Source organism: Hydra viridissima, unplaced genomic scaffold (genome assembly GCF_058129835.1).
Source record: "Hydra viridissima isolate aposymbiotic clone 2 unplaced genomic scaffold, HvirCarnegie_v1 scaffold_7, whole genome shotgun sequence".
Lineage (NCBI taxonomy): Eukaryota > Metazoa > Cnidaria > Hydrozoa > Anthoathecata > Hydridae > Hydra > Hydra viridissima.
This window is the reverse complement of record NW_028324306.1, coordinates 14,228,531-14,245,909: the sequence shown is the minus strand read 5'-3', so window position 1 is coordinate 14,245,909 and position 17,379 is coordinate 14,228,531. Positions and strand designations below refer to the sequence as shown.

The 17,379-nt window shown below is 29.8% G+C and overlaps 3 protein-coding genes across 3 annotated transcripts in view; all 3 read right to left on the bottom strand.

Moving 5' to 3' along the window:
• Window positions 1-17,379, bottom strand: part of LOC145184741 (large ribosomal subunit protein mL37-like) — a 253,325-nt gene that overhangs the window by 53,521 nt on the left and 182,425 nt on the right. The window lies entirely within an intron of this gene.
• On the bottom strand, window positions 6,946-7,873 carry LOC149886269 (uncharacterized). Its single transcript, XM_090091956.1, has one exon. The coding sequence runs from the start codon at window positions 7,871-7,873 to the stop codon at window positions 7,283-7,285; it is 591 nt and encodes a 196-aa protein (XP_089948082.1). The 3' UTR covers window positions 6,946-7,282.
• Window positions 7,083-8,778, bottom strand: LOC145193410 (uncharacterized). Its single transcript, XM_080070871.2, has one exon. The coding sequence runs from the start codon at window positions 8,726-8,728 to the stop codon at window positions 7,886-7,888; it is 843 nt and encodes a 280-aa protein (XP_079926997.2). The 5' UTR covers window positions 8,729-8,778; the 3' UTR covers window positions 7,083-7,885.

The window sequence follows — 17,379 nt, the reverse complement described above, 5'->3', positions numbered from 1 at the left end:
TTGTTCTAAAAGCCGCTACATCTGACGAAAAATGCCTTCCACACAGGAATTTCTTTGATATCTTTCAAACAACGATGATGATCAAGCAAATTGTTTTTAAGTTTGTCGAAATTTGTGAAAACCATTTTTATGAACTTTTAAATTGTTTTAATGAGGAATTTTATTTTTCTTTAGTATACAAGTTCAAGTCATGATGTCGTCTCATCCATAGTTATGAAACGTGAAAATAAAATGAGCAAATTTTTTTTCAAAACAGTTTTTCAAAAATAATTTTCTTATGTAATTCTTCATGTAAATTAAAGCGTACTGATCCATCTGAGATGCTCACGATATAATTATTCTTACGTCACACATGTTCATAAACAGTTTAATGTACTTGCTCGATGATTTGTGGTTGATATTGCTACCGTGGAAAATTTTTAATTTAAAAGCAAATAAAATTATGAACGATATCGTAATTTGTTGGTAATTGATAAATTTCAACTTTTTTTACTTTCGTAAATTGGTATCGCCGCACTGTTCACTCCATTTGCATTCCTTTTAACGCCACTAGTTAAATCAAAAGTTTCAATGAATATTTATTCATCAACTAAAAAATGCAATGAAAGTAGTTTATACACTAAAATCCAAAAATTAAACAAATAGCTAAAAGATGGTTTTTATAAACTATTTTATTAGAATCTAACTAATTCCGCCTTTCTGAAAATATATGGCTTAAAGGTGTCGTTATTTTATCTTGATATAAGAAAGGCTTTTAAAGAACAGTTTATATGCACAGTTTAAAGAAATGGCTCATATGTGACAATCGTTATGAGAAGGGCCTTACTCTTTTTAATCAAATAATAGTAAATGTTTACCATAACATTTAACCAAAGTATAGAGAGTAGGTCATTCTTACATAAATATTGAGTCACACAGTAACTAACCGAGCAACGAACCCAAATAATCCTATAAATATAACTAACAAATCTGGTAAACTAATAGAGTTTTTGGGTTTATTAAAATCTAACTTCAGGTTACTCCAACCTTCAGTAGCAAATATTTATTTTAACTTATGTGACTTCCTGAAACGGTTTAAGAAATTTCGTAAAATGGTAATACGTGTTAATAACACAACAGTACAATAAAGAACTTGTTCTTAATTGAATAAGGGAAATAATGGAAATGCCAAATTCTTCAAAACTCATGTTTCGCAAAATTCAACATTTTTCAAAAGATCTTTTCCAATATTTAAAAACCAAGCAAAATATTCAATGTTTTTATTAAAACAAAAATTAATTATAGGTCAGCAAAATACACAAATTATACAATCAATTGCTAGAAAAAACAAACTAGTAATGCTAATATAAAAAGATTTCCCATACTCAACACTGACATCAACGATTGTCTTTTTTACAAATATTGTCACCGCGATAAAGCTGAAAACGGTTGAACCCATAATGAGTACAACTCCTGAGTTATTATTGATGCTGTCACATGCGATGTTGCAAAGTGTTGTTAAGAGAGATACGCTGTTTAAGGCTACTGACATGCAAAGAAATGCTACACATGCATTCTGCCAATAACCATCAGAAACATGGTCTCTGCAAGTTCCGTGACAAGTAAGCCATAATCCTTCTCCTTTTTTAGTATTTTTATCTACTTTCCAACTTTCTCCGTAGAGAGCTATGGTATTCATTGTAACAGTAATAATTGAAACTAAAACAAATAAAGTGTATCCACCGAAAGGTCTTATTTTATTTTGCATTCTTGTAAGCAAAATTTTTGATGAAATAAGTTTATAAATGTTATTTCTTCAACTTGGTTCTCCGGGTTTCTGAACCTTTCCTTTTATTCACAAGCGTTTTAAATAGAAGTCTTGTAACGAGGTTGGAGTAATAGTTTCAGAGCAATAAAAACAACCTGAAAAATAAAAGATTTCTTTAAAGATTTTTTTGATATAACTTTTGTTAAACAGATTCAATTAGTTTAATATCTAATAGGGAATTTTGTAGCATCATATTGTTTGATAAATTTTTCTTTTTAGAAAAATTTAAAAAAATCAATCAATTATTAACATCAACAGTTGTAAACGGTAAACTCTTTAAAATTAAATAATCTTTAAAATAAAATTCATTTGTACTGCAAATGAAAATACGAAATAACAGGTGATGATAATTAAATATAAGCTTGACGGTCTTTTTTTTTTTTTTTTTTAATTTATCTCGTTTTCTTTAACTTTTAAAAATTGTGTATTTTATTCTTTTCTTTCCTAGAATCGTTGCTAGCTATTCGTATTATCATAAAGCATCTATAAATCTTAAGAGATATAAGACGTATAAAAAAAAAATCTCCAATTTGAGTATTTCATCTTTAACAAAAGTTTAATTATAGAACGGGATGGTTTTTCTCCGAGAATAAAATGAATATTAAAATCCAGATGTCTATTTCTAAATTCCTTATAAACGCTGACTAGTGATATCTGGAAAGCATAAAACAAACCTCACTTATGTTTTTCAAGATCCTTATTGAGCAATAAAATCTTTTGCAGGTTGCAGGTTTTGCTGCAAATTAACTTTTAAAAATCGTCTTTTCTTTGAAATTCCATCAACACAAAAACAGCATAAAAACAATACAAAAACAACACAAAAAACGATTTAAAAAAATTTTGAGCAGTTTTTATTGTAAAAATGAATAAAATTGTTAGTAACATTAAATAATAATAATTAGAAGAAACTAATAATAGTAATTATTTTCATGTAAACATTGCGATACAATTTAAACGCACTGGATTGTTGAATAGCTGGAAGAACAATTTTGGATGGACAAAAAAACCTTGGTCCCAATAATTTAAATCGATGATGAAAGTAAACTTTATAAACCAATCAGCTCAATATTTTCAAGTTCTCGTCCAAAGGTAAAAAAGATCCGTACTTTAAATTTAGCACAAATCTTCAAAAAGACTGGGACTTAGTTTTAAAATTTGATTTTGGTAAATACTTTTGGGAAAAAAAAAATTAGAGTAATTGTTTGAGCTTAACGATAAAAATATGTTGACCCCCTCTTACCTGTAACCGTTTAAAGTGAGAACTATAGTTTTTTTCATTTAGAATAATGCACACGAAATCTGTTTAAAAAAAGTGACAAGTGAAAATAGACAAAATTTGTTTCTACACCGATATATGAAAAACAAAACCCTGACCTTGTTGTGTATCTGGGGTTTTACATTAAGAGCGTTTTAGAGTCTTTGCTGTTTATCTGGGGTTTATTTACTAGTCTCTATAAGTATTAACTGCAGTATATTATACCCAAAACGAATGGTCTTACTCTCATCCGTCCATAAAATATTACTCCATTTAGTCGATGACCAGCTTTATATACTCTATTCTAGAATAGAATTTGTAAAAAATCTATTCTCACTTTCAGTTGACTGTTTTATTATAAAAGCGTAACTTTTCTGGTGTTCTACCGTAATATTTTCTGATGTTCTACAGTATAGTATTCTGGTGCTCTACCGTATTATTATATAGAAGCTATAAGTTTTACCTTCAGTGTTAGGTTTTCATTATTAGAGCATGCTTCTCTTTTTCTCAACTTTCTTTATAAAGTATGAGGAAACCATTGCCCTTATAAAAGGAAGGAAAATAGCATTTAAACACTTTTAAATGAACGGTGCAACACTTTCAAATGAATGGTGCAACACTTTCAAATGAACGGTGCAATGAAAATAGAGGAAGTACAGTTTTTGAAGATTTTAAAACTTTTATTTTCATGAAGTAAAATGTATTTGCTATTTTCAGAACTAAACAAGAAGAAAAAAAAAACAGAATAAAAAAATAGGCCTTAAAATTACCCCTCGTACTTAAACACAGGATATCCAATATTTTATATTTTAAATTTTATTGATGCAGCAAAAACAAATGAATTTCGAAGAAAATTGAGTATATCTTGCAAAGATATAAAGTACTTAGAAAGTCATCCAGGTAAATCCTGTTACATGTAGGACTGGTAATCGTTTAATGATTAATTGACAGATCAATTTTAAAAAAATAATCGTTAATCAATTAATTTTCAAACGATTATGTGATTATGTTCAAATGATTATGTAAATAAGATCGACTTTACTGCCATACATCGTCTTATAGGATCGGTAAAAGGTCGAATCGATAAAATTTGCATAAATGGAGTTAAAGGAGATAAATAAATATATATTTTTAAAGCTTAAAAAATTCTCTGCATAATATTTTTTAATTTGAAAAAAATCTTTTAAAATAAAGGGGATATGCCCTTTTAAACGCAGGATTTTTTTTCTCATCATCCGTTACATAACTTGGGAACTGTAGTTATGTATGTTAAAAGTGTATAATGATCTGATCTAGTAATGATTTTGATAAATCAAAAGCTGCATGTGGACACCTCATCTGGTTGGCTCAAGCACTTCAAGAAAATCATACAAAACCCTTCTACTTTTCATGTTAATACTGTTGAAAACAGCGTACACCTAAATAAGAAAAAATACATCAAAATTCAAAACCAGCCACTTTGATAAGTTATAATTTCAAATAACCATTTATTCTTCAGAAGTTCTGTAAGTTTTTAATAATATTTACTTGCGTAGTTAACATAATTTAGAAGGTCATAAAGTAAAATAATCTCCTCTAAATAATAAACTCATCTTTCTGAATAAAACTTTGCGCTTCGCAAGTGAGAAATCAGTACAACAGTTGGATTCGAAGAGGTCAACTGACTACACGCATATTGATATAGAATCATCGCCAATGAAAATTTTTTCTTTCAAAATCAGCAGTCTTCTTCGTATTTAGAAAAATTACTTAGAAAAGGATACAGTGTGATTAACATTCTCGCACAAATCAAATATCTGTGCTGAACAATGAAAATGTTGCTTTATACAAAGAAACTTTTTATTCTTATTTTTTGAATTAAAGAATGAAAAAAGCTTTTCAATTGCAAATTTTCACTAACTTATTACTTTTTATCTTTTTTATTGTATAAACTCTTAAAAAAAACAAAACAAAAAAACAAAAAAAACATTCGATGCAACAAAAATTATTACAGAAATGCTTTCTACTGCATATAATATTTGCTTTATAGCCATCGGATATGGAGTTTTGGTATTAAAGCTTTTAGCCATTTACTTAACATTGAAAGTGAAACGACGATTAAATGATATACAACATTTAATCTTGATAGGAATCAATTTTACTCAAATACAAATCATAGTGACTTTAAATATAAAAATTGTTCCTGGATTCTTTTCACAAAACGATAAAGCGACAGTGCTAGATATTTATATTGCTATTGTATCAATGAGTTTTCATGAAGTTGCTATTTTTATATTTACGGTTAATCGTTTTTGCGAAGTATATTTAAATCTGCGCTATAATCAAGTCTGTACTTATGGGAGACTTAAAGCAACGGTTGGCTCAGTTAGTATCACTATAATTACAATTTTTATCAGCATTGTATTATCTTTTAAACCATATGCTTCTATACGCAAATTGTATTACGCATATATCTTCCCAATAACAGATGCATTTTTACTTGCCTTCATAATAATCACAAATGGATACATAGGATATCGTCTCTATCGTCATCATCAGTTCAGAAGAAGAACATTACCGATGCAACTCAACGACTGTCCTACCAAGAATCATATTAAAAGAGTCTCTTTAGTATCGAACTCAAAGCTTGCGTTAAGAAGTTACCTGGTACCTTTCCTTATTATAATCAACTTCACTTTATTCTTCCTGATACCAGGTTTGGTATACGGTCTCATTCTCATGGAAGAGAAGCAAAACCGGATTTTGTCAGTTATTCTCATTTATACAGGATTTGCAATTGATTTTCTTATATATACGTTTCTTTCTCCACCGATAAGAAAGGAGCTAGTTGACTTTTATAGGCGCCGCTTCAGATTTAAAAATGGTGCCAGCGTCGGGATTCAATAACGAAAAAAAAAAAAAAAATTGTAAAAGAAAGAAAAAACCGTAGTTTTTACTTGTTTTCGGTGGACAACCAATTAAAAGTTACAGAGCGTTAAACCTTTCACTCCCTGTGACCCACACAGCGGGTCATAAATAACTTTTTTTTCGTTTCTTATCACATTTTCATATTACGTTTCATATTGTATAATTATGTAATTAATATTACATATTGCATAATTAAACTTTAAGAAATTCTCATATATTTTTTTGAAATTTTTCCACAGTTTTTTTGACAAACTTTTTTTTGCCTTGAACTACTTTTAAGATTGCTTAACAGTTTTTTTTATTAACTTTTAGCTGTTTATAAAATGTATTTTCGACTTGATTTTGGATTTTTTAGCCAAAAAGCGAATTTTTAAAGCGTGCGGATGGGATTTTTTTTGTCATGCGACGTTCTACTGACGTGTAAATAAATTAGATTATATTACATTAAGGTGGTACACCAGGGAAAAAATGAAACTGTGAAATATTATATAAAATGTATCTTTTTGATGAAAACTTGTTTTAATAAAGTGTTATAATTATTTTTATTTAAAAAGATAAATTTTAAAACTTATTAAAAATGCATAATGGCGGAAAAAAGAACAACAAAGGCTGTATTTCAAAACATAATATCTCTATCTAGTGAAAAGATTATGGATTAAAAATCGATACAGTTATAAAACAACTTATTATAAACCGTTTAACCCATGCATTTTTTGAAAATTACTCTTTTTATCACGAATTTACTAAAAAAATTGAAAATTTTTGACTTCCTCTATAGATTTATAGCAATAACTTTTTATCTAACCAAATCCAAGAAAAACCCATGGGTCAACCGGAGCATCAATATTAAATAAACATTTCCTGAAAATTTCAGCTCATAAACATAAACTGTACTTAAGTTATCATGTTTTGAATTTTAAAAAACCCTAAAAAACATTTATGCAAAAAAAAACAAGAAATAAAAAAGAATAGATCATTTTGAAGTGTTAAAACTACTAAAAACCACCAGCTACATAAAATTCTTTTTTCTTATCCTGTTCAGCATCACGGGAAACCATTTTAATTGATCTTAAAGATTTTCTCCTACTTTTTCCTTCATTATTCGATTTTAAATTCATCCGTTTAACACAAGCAATATTTGCTAAAATTGATTTTTTACAAGTTACTGAACTGATTTAACCATAATACTTTAGTACATTTAAGACACCATTTGCACCATCATTGTAATGGATCACTGCTGAATGAACACCCATTTCAAGAATATTTTTCCCTACAAAGTTGTTTTTGGGTACACAAGACCATATCAAAGAGTGTCATGCTTCATTACCATTCTTAGTTTCACCATGCAGGCATTTTTTGAGTAAATCATCAGCTTGTAGGTCTTGGATAATAGGAAGAATTAAAGTCTTTATCCATGGTGGAATTAACATAGATGAAGTTATAATTTTCTTGCTACTATTCCAGTACTTACACCATGTTTTAGTTGTTGTTCTAGGGCAAAATTGGTGTCGATAATCATTATCAGGAAAGCTAGTAAAATGAAAGAGTACAGCATAAACTGCTTTTTTCATTTGGTATAAATCTCCTTTATAGGCTCTAACAGCCATACCATAAAAATGTTGCATTGAATTTATAAGTTTTTCTTTCAACTTTCCTTTACCAGAAATAGGTGTTTTTGTTCCTTTGTATTTTTTAACCAAATTACATAATCGTGTACCCAACCTTTTTTGGACGTGACCAACACATTCCAGTTTTTCTGGTATCACTTTAAACTCATGATAAGGATCAGCAGATAAAGCATCGTTAAAAGATGATGTATCTCCATCACCGAGATATTCCGTATAAATCAAATTATTCTTTTGAACAGATCGCTTGAAAATATTCACTTCACCAATAGATTCCATTGCTCCAGAAGATTAATGATGATTAATGGAACAATCATGTCCTACTTTCCAAGAATCAAACTTTGGTGAATGTTTTCTCTTTTCCCACATTTCACACCCTTTGTAGTGTATTGAGAGAACTTCTACATCAATACACTTCCCACCAGATAATGCAGTAACTACTCCATTCAATGACATGTGCCCGCGTTTTGGCCAAGAACCATCAATCAAAACACGTATTTTTGATGGTTCATTGGTATCATCACCATTTTGAAGCTCAGTAGCAGCTTTTTTCATACTATTATTTGCAACTTCTTTGTAAGCTGTCATAACATCTTGGCTAACTATTTGAAACCCATTCAGTGTCAAACAATTTAAGTTCATGCATCGAGAAAACGATTTTATAGAACTAAATCCACAACCAATTTCTCGAAAACCAATAACTGCATGCATATTTACTTCAAAAGTTTTTTTTTTACTTTTTTCTGGTTTATTTTTTGATAAAACTCTTAGTGAAGTGTAAGTACACGTAGACCAGCCACAAGCTGAGCAGTTCATATTGAGTAAATGAGAAAAACCCATTCTGTGACTTAATTTATCTTCAATTAAAAGAGGATAATAACAGCACTGACAAACTGTTTTTGAAATCAAACTTTTTAATATGGTAAAATTAATCAAAACGAAATAGTTATCAATTTGTTTATCATCAAAACTTTCAATACTATTGTCAGTAACTAGTTTCTTAGCACTAAGACTAGTTAGAACAACTGATGAAGACGGAGATATTAAAGGCTGAACAGTAGAATAATTTTTATTAGGATGACATCCATTCCATTTTCTTTTAACTTTTCTAGATAAATTTTTTTTACTTGACATCTTAACAAAAAAAAAAATCAAATAAGCAACAAGAACGTTTGTGCTCTGTTAAATAAGGTTTGTGACTTCTATCAATGCAGTTTAGACCGGGAAAACAAGAGCAATTCTTTCTTGATGACTTTATGCTTTCATCTCAAAATTGCTATTGAAAAAACAAGTCCATAATCACTTCCAAAACAAGTTAAAAACTTGTTGCTATAAGGTTGCTAGGGAGTTTTATATGATAGTGGGGCTAAAGTAGGTCAAATTTATGCTATATATTTAAACAAGTATGTCGAAAGTTTTTTTTTAAAAGTCAACTTAAAGGGTCAATCTTTCAAAAAATTAAAAAAAAAAAAAAAAATCAAAAAAATTTTTTTTTTGTCATTTTTCTTCCTGGTTTCCACCTTAAATTATATTAAATTAGAATTTTTTAAATATTTGTTTGTCTGATAGTAAAAAAGGGGCCAAAGTTTTAGAGAGATTTACATATTATTTTAGTAACCATAAAGTTTTAAAGTATTTGAGTCAGAAATAGCTATTTCGAACATGGGAACGTAACGGAAATTGACCCGGGAAGGAAAGGTTAATTTTACCAAGAAACACATTAGGAGTTTTTCACAAATTCGTTTCAGAAACCTGAAGTAAGAAAGAAATTAAATGAAGAGAAAACTCAATTAACGTATTTTGAACAAAATCTCTTTAGTTTGCGCTAAGCAAGTAATAGTGTTTCAAGATATGACTTTAGTATAAATCTAATTACTTCTTTTATTATTCTCTGTTTTCTGAACTCAAAATGAAAATCGTTATTGTGCATATGCTTAGTGTCAAAACATTTAAAATACCATTTGAACGGTCTGAAAACATATTTTTTAAACTTTCAACAAAAATTACCAAATATTTCTATATGAGCTTCAGAGATTAATGTTCCTTTTGAAGCTGATTTCTATCAGCTAAATAAAACCGGAGCTCCGTGATCTGTGATTTTATCAAATCAAAAGAATCACCTGTAAAGCTAACATGCTGAAGATTGAAGACTCAGTCTGCTCCAACTGCATTTTTTTAAATGGTTTTAATGGTCATCTTGGTGAAGATGACAAGCAACACATACTTCACACTTGTCCAAAAATGAGAATAATTACTCCGAATAGCACCGGAAAAACCCTTTGGTGGGAACAATATGCACACCTTCCTGATATGAAAAATCCAAAAATTGAAATCTTTTATGACCGTCCGAGAAAAAAATTTCAATTTGAAGTTTTCGGCATTGTCAAAAATGTTTGCAAAACGGTACAATATGTTTCTTTGGAATAAAAATCATAAAAATAAGACAGAAATTGTATAAAAAACATTTTGTTATTATAACGAAGCCCTAATGAGTAATATTTAATTCTAAACAAGTTTTTGTAATTCCAGGAAAATGCAGTTTTTGTCAAGTCGTCAGGTTAGAATTATTTTGTTCTATCTCCAATTTTAAACGTTGGGAGAAAAAATAATTGTTAATTTTACTAAGTAATGATTACTTTTAAAATAAATTTTTTTTTTGAAATTTTTTTTCTAAATAGTTTCTTTAAATATGAATTATTTAACGAATAAGTTATTATTTCTTAAAAAAGTAAAAAAGTAAAATTTTAAATAATTTTTACTTATAGAAAAAAATCAAAAAACTTTCTTTCAAAGTTTAAAATGGGAGATAGAACAAAATAATTCTAACCTGACGAAGTGTTAATTCTGCATGACAATTTTTTTTTAACTTCAAAGCAAAAATGCCAAATTCTGTTAAAAAACATGATGACTGTAGGAAAACAGTTTGTTTCCTATGTTTGAACAAATGTACTCGAGAATTGACAAGTTTTTTGATTGAACAAATCAAGAAATCAGTTTCATTCACACTTGACTTTTCTGACTCACGAGTTCCAAGTGGAATATGCAATATCTGCAGGGTTCTTTTAGGAAAAAAGTGCAAAGGTGAAAATGTGGCTCTCCCAAAACTTTATGATTTCACAGAAGTCCTGGTTAGACCAGGGACACGTGGTCAGCCTTGTGATTGCATTATTTGTCGAATTGGTCATTTGAAAGCACTTCAAAAGCACCCTTTGGACAAATCAGAATCTCCAGGAGCTTCACAAAATCAAAGAAGATGTTCAGACTGTCTCACGCTTGTTGCAAGAGGAGTGTCACATCAATGAAATCAATACACCTTCAGAGAAAAGCTTAAAAAACTTGCTTCAAAGGATCCAAAAGCCAGTGAACAGATTGCATCAACTGTTATCTCAGCAAAACAGTCCTCACCTCATGGAACTGTCAGGATTGCGCAAAGTGGTGGAGGCCGTCCCATGCCAATTACTCCAGGTAAAGGGAATCTTGCTTAATACTTCAACAGTAAAAGTACTACATAAAATGTTTTGCATTTTAACAAGGCCACTGCTTTTTAAGTATCTCAATTTGGTGTTTTTCAAATTTCTTTCCTAAAGGTCCTTCAAACCCCAAGAGACTGTTTGGTGATGTGCCACTTTTACGAGCTCAAGATCTTGTCTGCATACAAAACAACACTGGACTGTCAAACAACAACATCAAAAAACTTGCGTCTACATTAAACCAAGTCACAAATACAAATGTTGTTGAGCCAAGATTTAAAGAAAAGTTTCTTGACATTGGAAAGCAATTGGTAGACCACTTCTCACAGACATACATATTCATTTCAAATGACAAGCAGCAGTCCAAAAATCTGTCTGAGCTACTGAATGATGTCTTGTTGCAACGTCATGTTCAAGGTGACTACTTGGTGAAGTTGGGCATCGATGGTGGAGGTGGTTTCCTTAAAGTCAGTCTTGGCATTCATGAAGAAGAAACCATCCATTTCACCACCAGGCAAAAAGGCTGTGTTATTTCAAACACCCAGAGACAGTGGAGTTAAGCGCCAACTTCTCGTTGCAGTTGCGGAGGATGGTCCTGATAATTATGATAACCTCAAAAGCATCTTGTCTTTAATTTGTCCAAGTGGAGTAGATTTTTCTTTATCCTGTGACATGAAGTTAGCAAACTTTGTTTGCGAGCTTCAATCCCATGCCAGCTCTCATCCATGTACTTGGTGTGATGCGGATCACCGTGGAAAACTCCGCCTTTTGCCTCAATAAGAAAGTGCTTTGCTTCATTTTAAGATTCAGGTCTGGACCACAAGAAGGCCAAGCAGTTTCAAAATGTTGTTCATAATCCACTCTTAGATGTGCATGACTCTACTTTTGTTCTTGACAAGATCCCACCCATGGAACTTCATCTTTTACTTGGTGTGGTGAACCATTTGTTTAAAACCCTGAAAGAAACCTGGGATAAAGCTGATAAATGGCCAAAAGCACTTCACATCAAGCTTCAGCCATTTCATGGAGGCCAGTTTGCTGGCAATGAGTACCGAAAACTTTTGAAGCATGTTGATCTTCTTCAAAGACTTGCTGAAGAAGACTCAGCATTCCAAGTTTTTCCATGGATTGATACACTCAGTAAGATTGATGCAGTTGTGTCCTCTTGTTTTGGAAATCAGTTGCAGAGTAACTATGCTGAAAAAATCACACAGTTCAAAAATTCCTTCCTTTCTTTGCCAAAGGAAAGTGTGATCCCTAAAGCCCACGCCGTCTTCTTTCATGTCAAGGAATTCATTGATCACAGGAAGGAATCTCTTGGCAAGTACAGTGAGCAGGCCACAGAGGCATTGCATCACAACTTCAGGACACATTGGGAAAGATGCAAGATGCCAATAGACCATCCAGAATATTTGCGAAACCTACAAAATTGTCTTGTTGATTTCAACAGCAAGAACTTGTGAAAGCATTTGCTTCTCTTGAAAACCTGTTGAAATTTTTCAAGAAAATCATCATTTTGAATTTAAAATTCTGATTAAAATTAAAGGAATGCATTGTTTGTTTTTTGAATTTCATATGTGGAAAGTGCTGTGAAAAAATATTTGATTACATAAGAAAAAATAACCTTGTATTTATTGAGAATAAAAAGTTCAGAAAAGCAAAAACTGTTTTATTATGATTCTCAAAGCAGTCAACATGCAATTTCCGACTTATTTTTATGATTTTTATTCCAAAGATACATATCGTACCATTTTGCAAACATTTTTGACAATGCCGAAAACTTCAAATTGAATTTTTTTTCTCGGACGGTCATGAGATTTCAATTTTTGGATTTTTCATATCAGGAAGGTGTGTATATTGACTAACAAAGGGTTTTTCCCGTGCTTTTCGGAAGTAATTAATCTCATTTTTGGACAAGTGTGACTTGAAAGCAAGAAGGTGTTTTCGTTCTAAAGAACGTACTTTGAAGCAAAATTGGAAAAGTTCCGAAACCAGTTTATTCTTGAAATATTTCGTCTTAGAAAAAGCTCTTTTTTTAAAAAACAACTACTTTTTTACCAGTTTTGATTTTCAAAAAGTCAGACTTTTTCGAAAGTCTGTATGCCATTTTGATAAAAAAACATTTTTGAAGCTTCGCCTTTTATAAAGTTTGTCGATTAACGTTTAGTTTTTTTTTCAAATCCAGCATTTTTTTAAATTCCAAGTAAATTTTTGAAAGTGTTTGACTTCGTATCTAAAAAATCTAACTAGAATAGTTTTTGCTTTTTGGATGTATTTAAACTTACAAGGCCATAAGATTCCAGAAAAAAATGTTGCGATACCTTGCATACCATAAGTTAATTTGTTTCAACCCTTTAAGGCATTGCACAGAATTCCTTTTAAAACTGTTAAATTTCATCTTATAACGAGTTTTCAGTATCAATTTTATGAATGAAAATAATCTTGCGTCTTAAAAAGACTTCGGAAAGTTCGATTTACCTTAAAGGACAGGTTAAAATCATTTTTTATTACTCGTTACTATTAGTTGAAAACCCAAAAACCAAAACGTCGATGCTTACTATATTCGACTGAATACTTTGCTTTTTTTTTTTTTTTTTTTACTTTTAATAGCAGGTAATAAAAGAGTTTTTAAAAACAAAACTATCAAAAAGCTTAACTTTTTTCAAAAGACAAGATACGAGTTTTTTTTAAAAAGTGCGACTTTTTGAAAAACGATCCTTCAAAATAACTTGTTTTTTTTTTAAATAAAAGTCTCAAGTCGGAATTTGGAAACAGTTTAGCTGTTTCAAAAGTTGAACTCCTTAAAAATCCTTGGAAAGTCAAATAAACTACTTTCATAAATTCGAGTGCAGAGAAGAATTCCTTCAAAAGGAATATTTATTGATAGCATGAAGGACACTACTTTAATTCTTATGCATAAGAAGATCAAGGCACATTCAGGAAACGCGCTATCAAGGAAAATTAAATGAGAGGGTCAGATGAGCATAAAGAGAGTTATGTACTAAACCCAAAACAAGAGCAGGAAAACCGGCCGAATAGTGTATAATTTGATTATTTAATTAATTACAGGACAGATATATCGATCTTAGCCTCATACTAATGGCAGTGATGCCACAAAATATGCTTTAGGCTATAAAAAATAGCATGCTTGGTTGCGTTGAAGAACTGCTCAACCAAAGGCACTTTAGGTCGTTCAGCTTGCTTTACATTAAGAAGCTGTCATTCCGTCAAACTGTCGCATGAGAATCCAAGAACAATTTTTATATTTACAGTCGCTATGATTTGTATTTGAGTAAAATTGATTCCTATCAAGATTAAATGTTGTATATCTTTTAATCGTCGTTTCACTTTCAATGTTAAGTAAATGGCTAAAAGCTTTAAAACCAAAACTCCATATCCGACGGCCATAAAACAAATATTAAAAGCAGTAGAAACCATTTCTATAGCAATATTGTTGCATCGAATGTTGTTTTTTCTTTTTTTCTTTTTTAAAGAGTTTATACAATAAAAAAGATAAAAACTAATAAATTTGTGAAATTTTGCAATTGAAAAGTTTTTTTGATTCATTGATTTAAAAAATAACCAATCTTTTAAAATAAAGGATAGTGTAGTCAGTTAAATTTTCTCAGAGTTGTGATTCTAAAAATAAAGATCGGATTGGACCCAACTTCATCTCTGAAACATCTTGTTAGTATCAAAAAGAATAATGGTGCTAAATTGAGCATTGACTGAGTAACATGGAAATATCTTCGTGCAGTATTAAATTGCATGCTCAATTCAATACTTCATAAGATGGTAGCTGCTCAACATGAGCAAATATAATCTTGAAATTGAAGATACAATGGCTTTGAAGCTGCTTCAAACATGGATAACACAAGTTTGTCTTCCTACGTTCTATTAGCTTTTTTTAAAATAAAAAAATCATAAGTTTTTAAAGAGAATATATTCTTTCGATACAAACAAAACTAAAAAAAAATATTTTTAATTTGTGATACCCAAAGTTATTAAAATTATAATTTGAAATACTGTGCCTGCGTTTGACCTTTAGTGGTCTCCAGTCTCTAATATAAGTAATTGGAACCCATATATTGATTTATTTTAGTTTAAAAGTCTGATTTTCAACAATGATTTTTCTTGGAAATAATAAAAAAGTAGAACATTAGAACCTATTTTATGGTACTTCACGCTCCTATTTTTGAAACCACGATACATTTATTATTTAGAACTTCTATAAGTTTTTAATAAATACTTAGATAGTTAAAACAATTTAGAAGGTCATAAAAAAAAACAATTTCCTCTAAATAACAGTCTTTTTTCCGAATAAAACTTTGTGCGTCGCAAGTGAGAAATTCGTACAACAGGTGGATTCGAAAAGGTCAACAAGCTACATGCTATTGATATAGAATCATCACCGATTAAAATTTTTCCTTTCAAAATCAGCAGTCTTCTTCATATTTAGAAAAATTACCTAGACAAGAAAACAGTGTGATTTACATTCTCGTATAAATCAAATATCTGTGCTGAACAATGAAAATGTTGGTTATGCAACGAAACATTTTATTGCTATTTTTTAAATTAAAGAATGAAAATAAAAGCTTTTCAATTGAAAATTTTCAAAAACATATTAATTCTTATCTTTTTTATTGTATAAACTCTATTAAAAAAAAACAGAAAAAAAAAAAAAAAAAAAAAAAAAGAAAAAAAGAAAAAAAGCAAAAATAACATTCAATGCAACAAAATTGTTATAGAAATGGTTTCTACTGCTTTTAATATTTGTTTTATAGCCATCGGATATGGAGTTTTGGTATTAAAGCTTTTAGCCATTTACTTCACATTGAAAGTGAGACGACGACTAAATGATATACAACATTTAATCTTGATAGGAATCAATTTTACTCAAATACAAATCATAGCGACTTTAAATATAAAAATTGTTCCTGGATTCTCTTCACAAAATGATGAAGCGACAGTGCTAGATATTTATATTGCTATTGTATCGATGAGTTTTCATGAAGTTGCTATTTTTATATTTACGGTTAATCGTTTTTGCGAAGTATATTTAAATCTGCGCTATAATCAAGTGTGTACTTATGGGAGACTTAAAGCAACGGTTGGCTCAGTTTTTATCACTATAATTATAGTTTTTATCAGCATTGTTTTATCTAAAAAATCATATGTTTCTATACACAAATTGTATTACGCATATATCTTCCCAATAACAGATGCATTTTTACTTGCCTTCATAATAATCACAAATGGATACATAGGATATCGCCTCTATTGTCATCATCAGTTCAGAAGAAGAACATTACCGATGCAACTCAACGATTGTCCTACCAAGAATCAAATTAAAAGAGTCTCTTTAGTATCGAATTCAAGGCTTGCGTTAAGAAGTTACCTGGTACCTTTCCTTGTTATTATCAACTTCACTTTATTCTTTCTAATACCAGGTTTAGTATACGGTCTCATTCTCATGGAAAAACAAGTCAAGAATCCAAACAAGGTTTTTTTAGTTATCCTCATTTATACAGGATTTGTAATTGATTTTCTTATATATACGTTTCTATCTTCACCGATAAGAAAGGAGCTAGTTAACTTTTTTAGGCGTCGCTTCAGATTTAAAAATGTCAGCGTCAGAATTCAATAACAAAAAAAAAAAAAAGTTGTAAAAGAAAGTAATAATAAAAACAAAGTAGAAAAAAACCAAAACCGTAGTTTTTATTTGTTTTTGGTTTACAACCAATTAAAAGTTAAAGAGCTTTAAGTTTTACTAAAAAATAAATGTATTTTTTTAAATAGTTTGTATTTGATCACGAAACCGTTTCTGAAACCTGAATTAAAATGGAGGCAAAACTCTTTTATGGCTTTAGTATAAGTCTCATTATCATTATTATTTTTTTACTATTTTCTATATTTGGGACTAAAAATTAGAACTATTATTGTGTGATTAGTGTCGAAGCATAAAACATTTTTTTTTATTTCCAGCATATAATACTTTCCAATTATTTTCTATATGAACTTTAGAAATTGTTTTTCTTTAAAGCTGGTATTAACTAAATAAAACTGGAGTTCCGTTTTCTGAAGCTCCAGTTTTATTATATGAAAAAAATTACCAGTAAAATTGGCATGTTCATCAATCTTTTAATGCTTCAAAGCTGCTCATATTTCTTCAAATTATAAAAATTTAATCCAGGTAAAAATGTTCTATTTAATAGATTAGGAAAAGAACGGAGAATTAATGACCCTTTAACAATTAATTAGTTTTATTTGCTGAAAAGTCTCTTTACTTGAATATAACGAATAACTAAATGAATT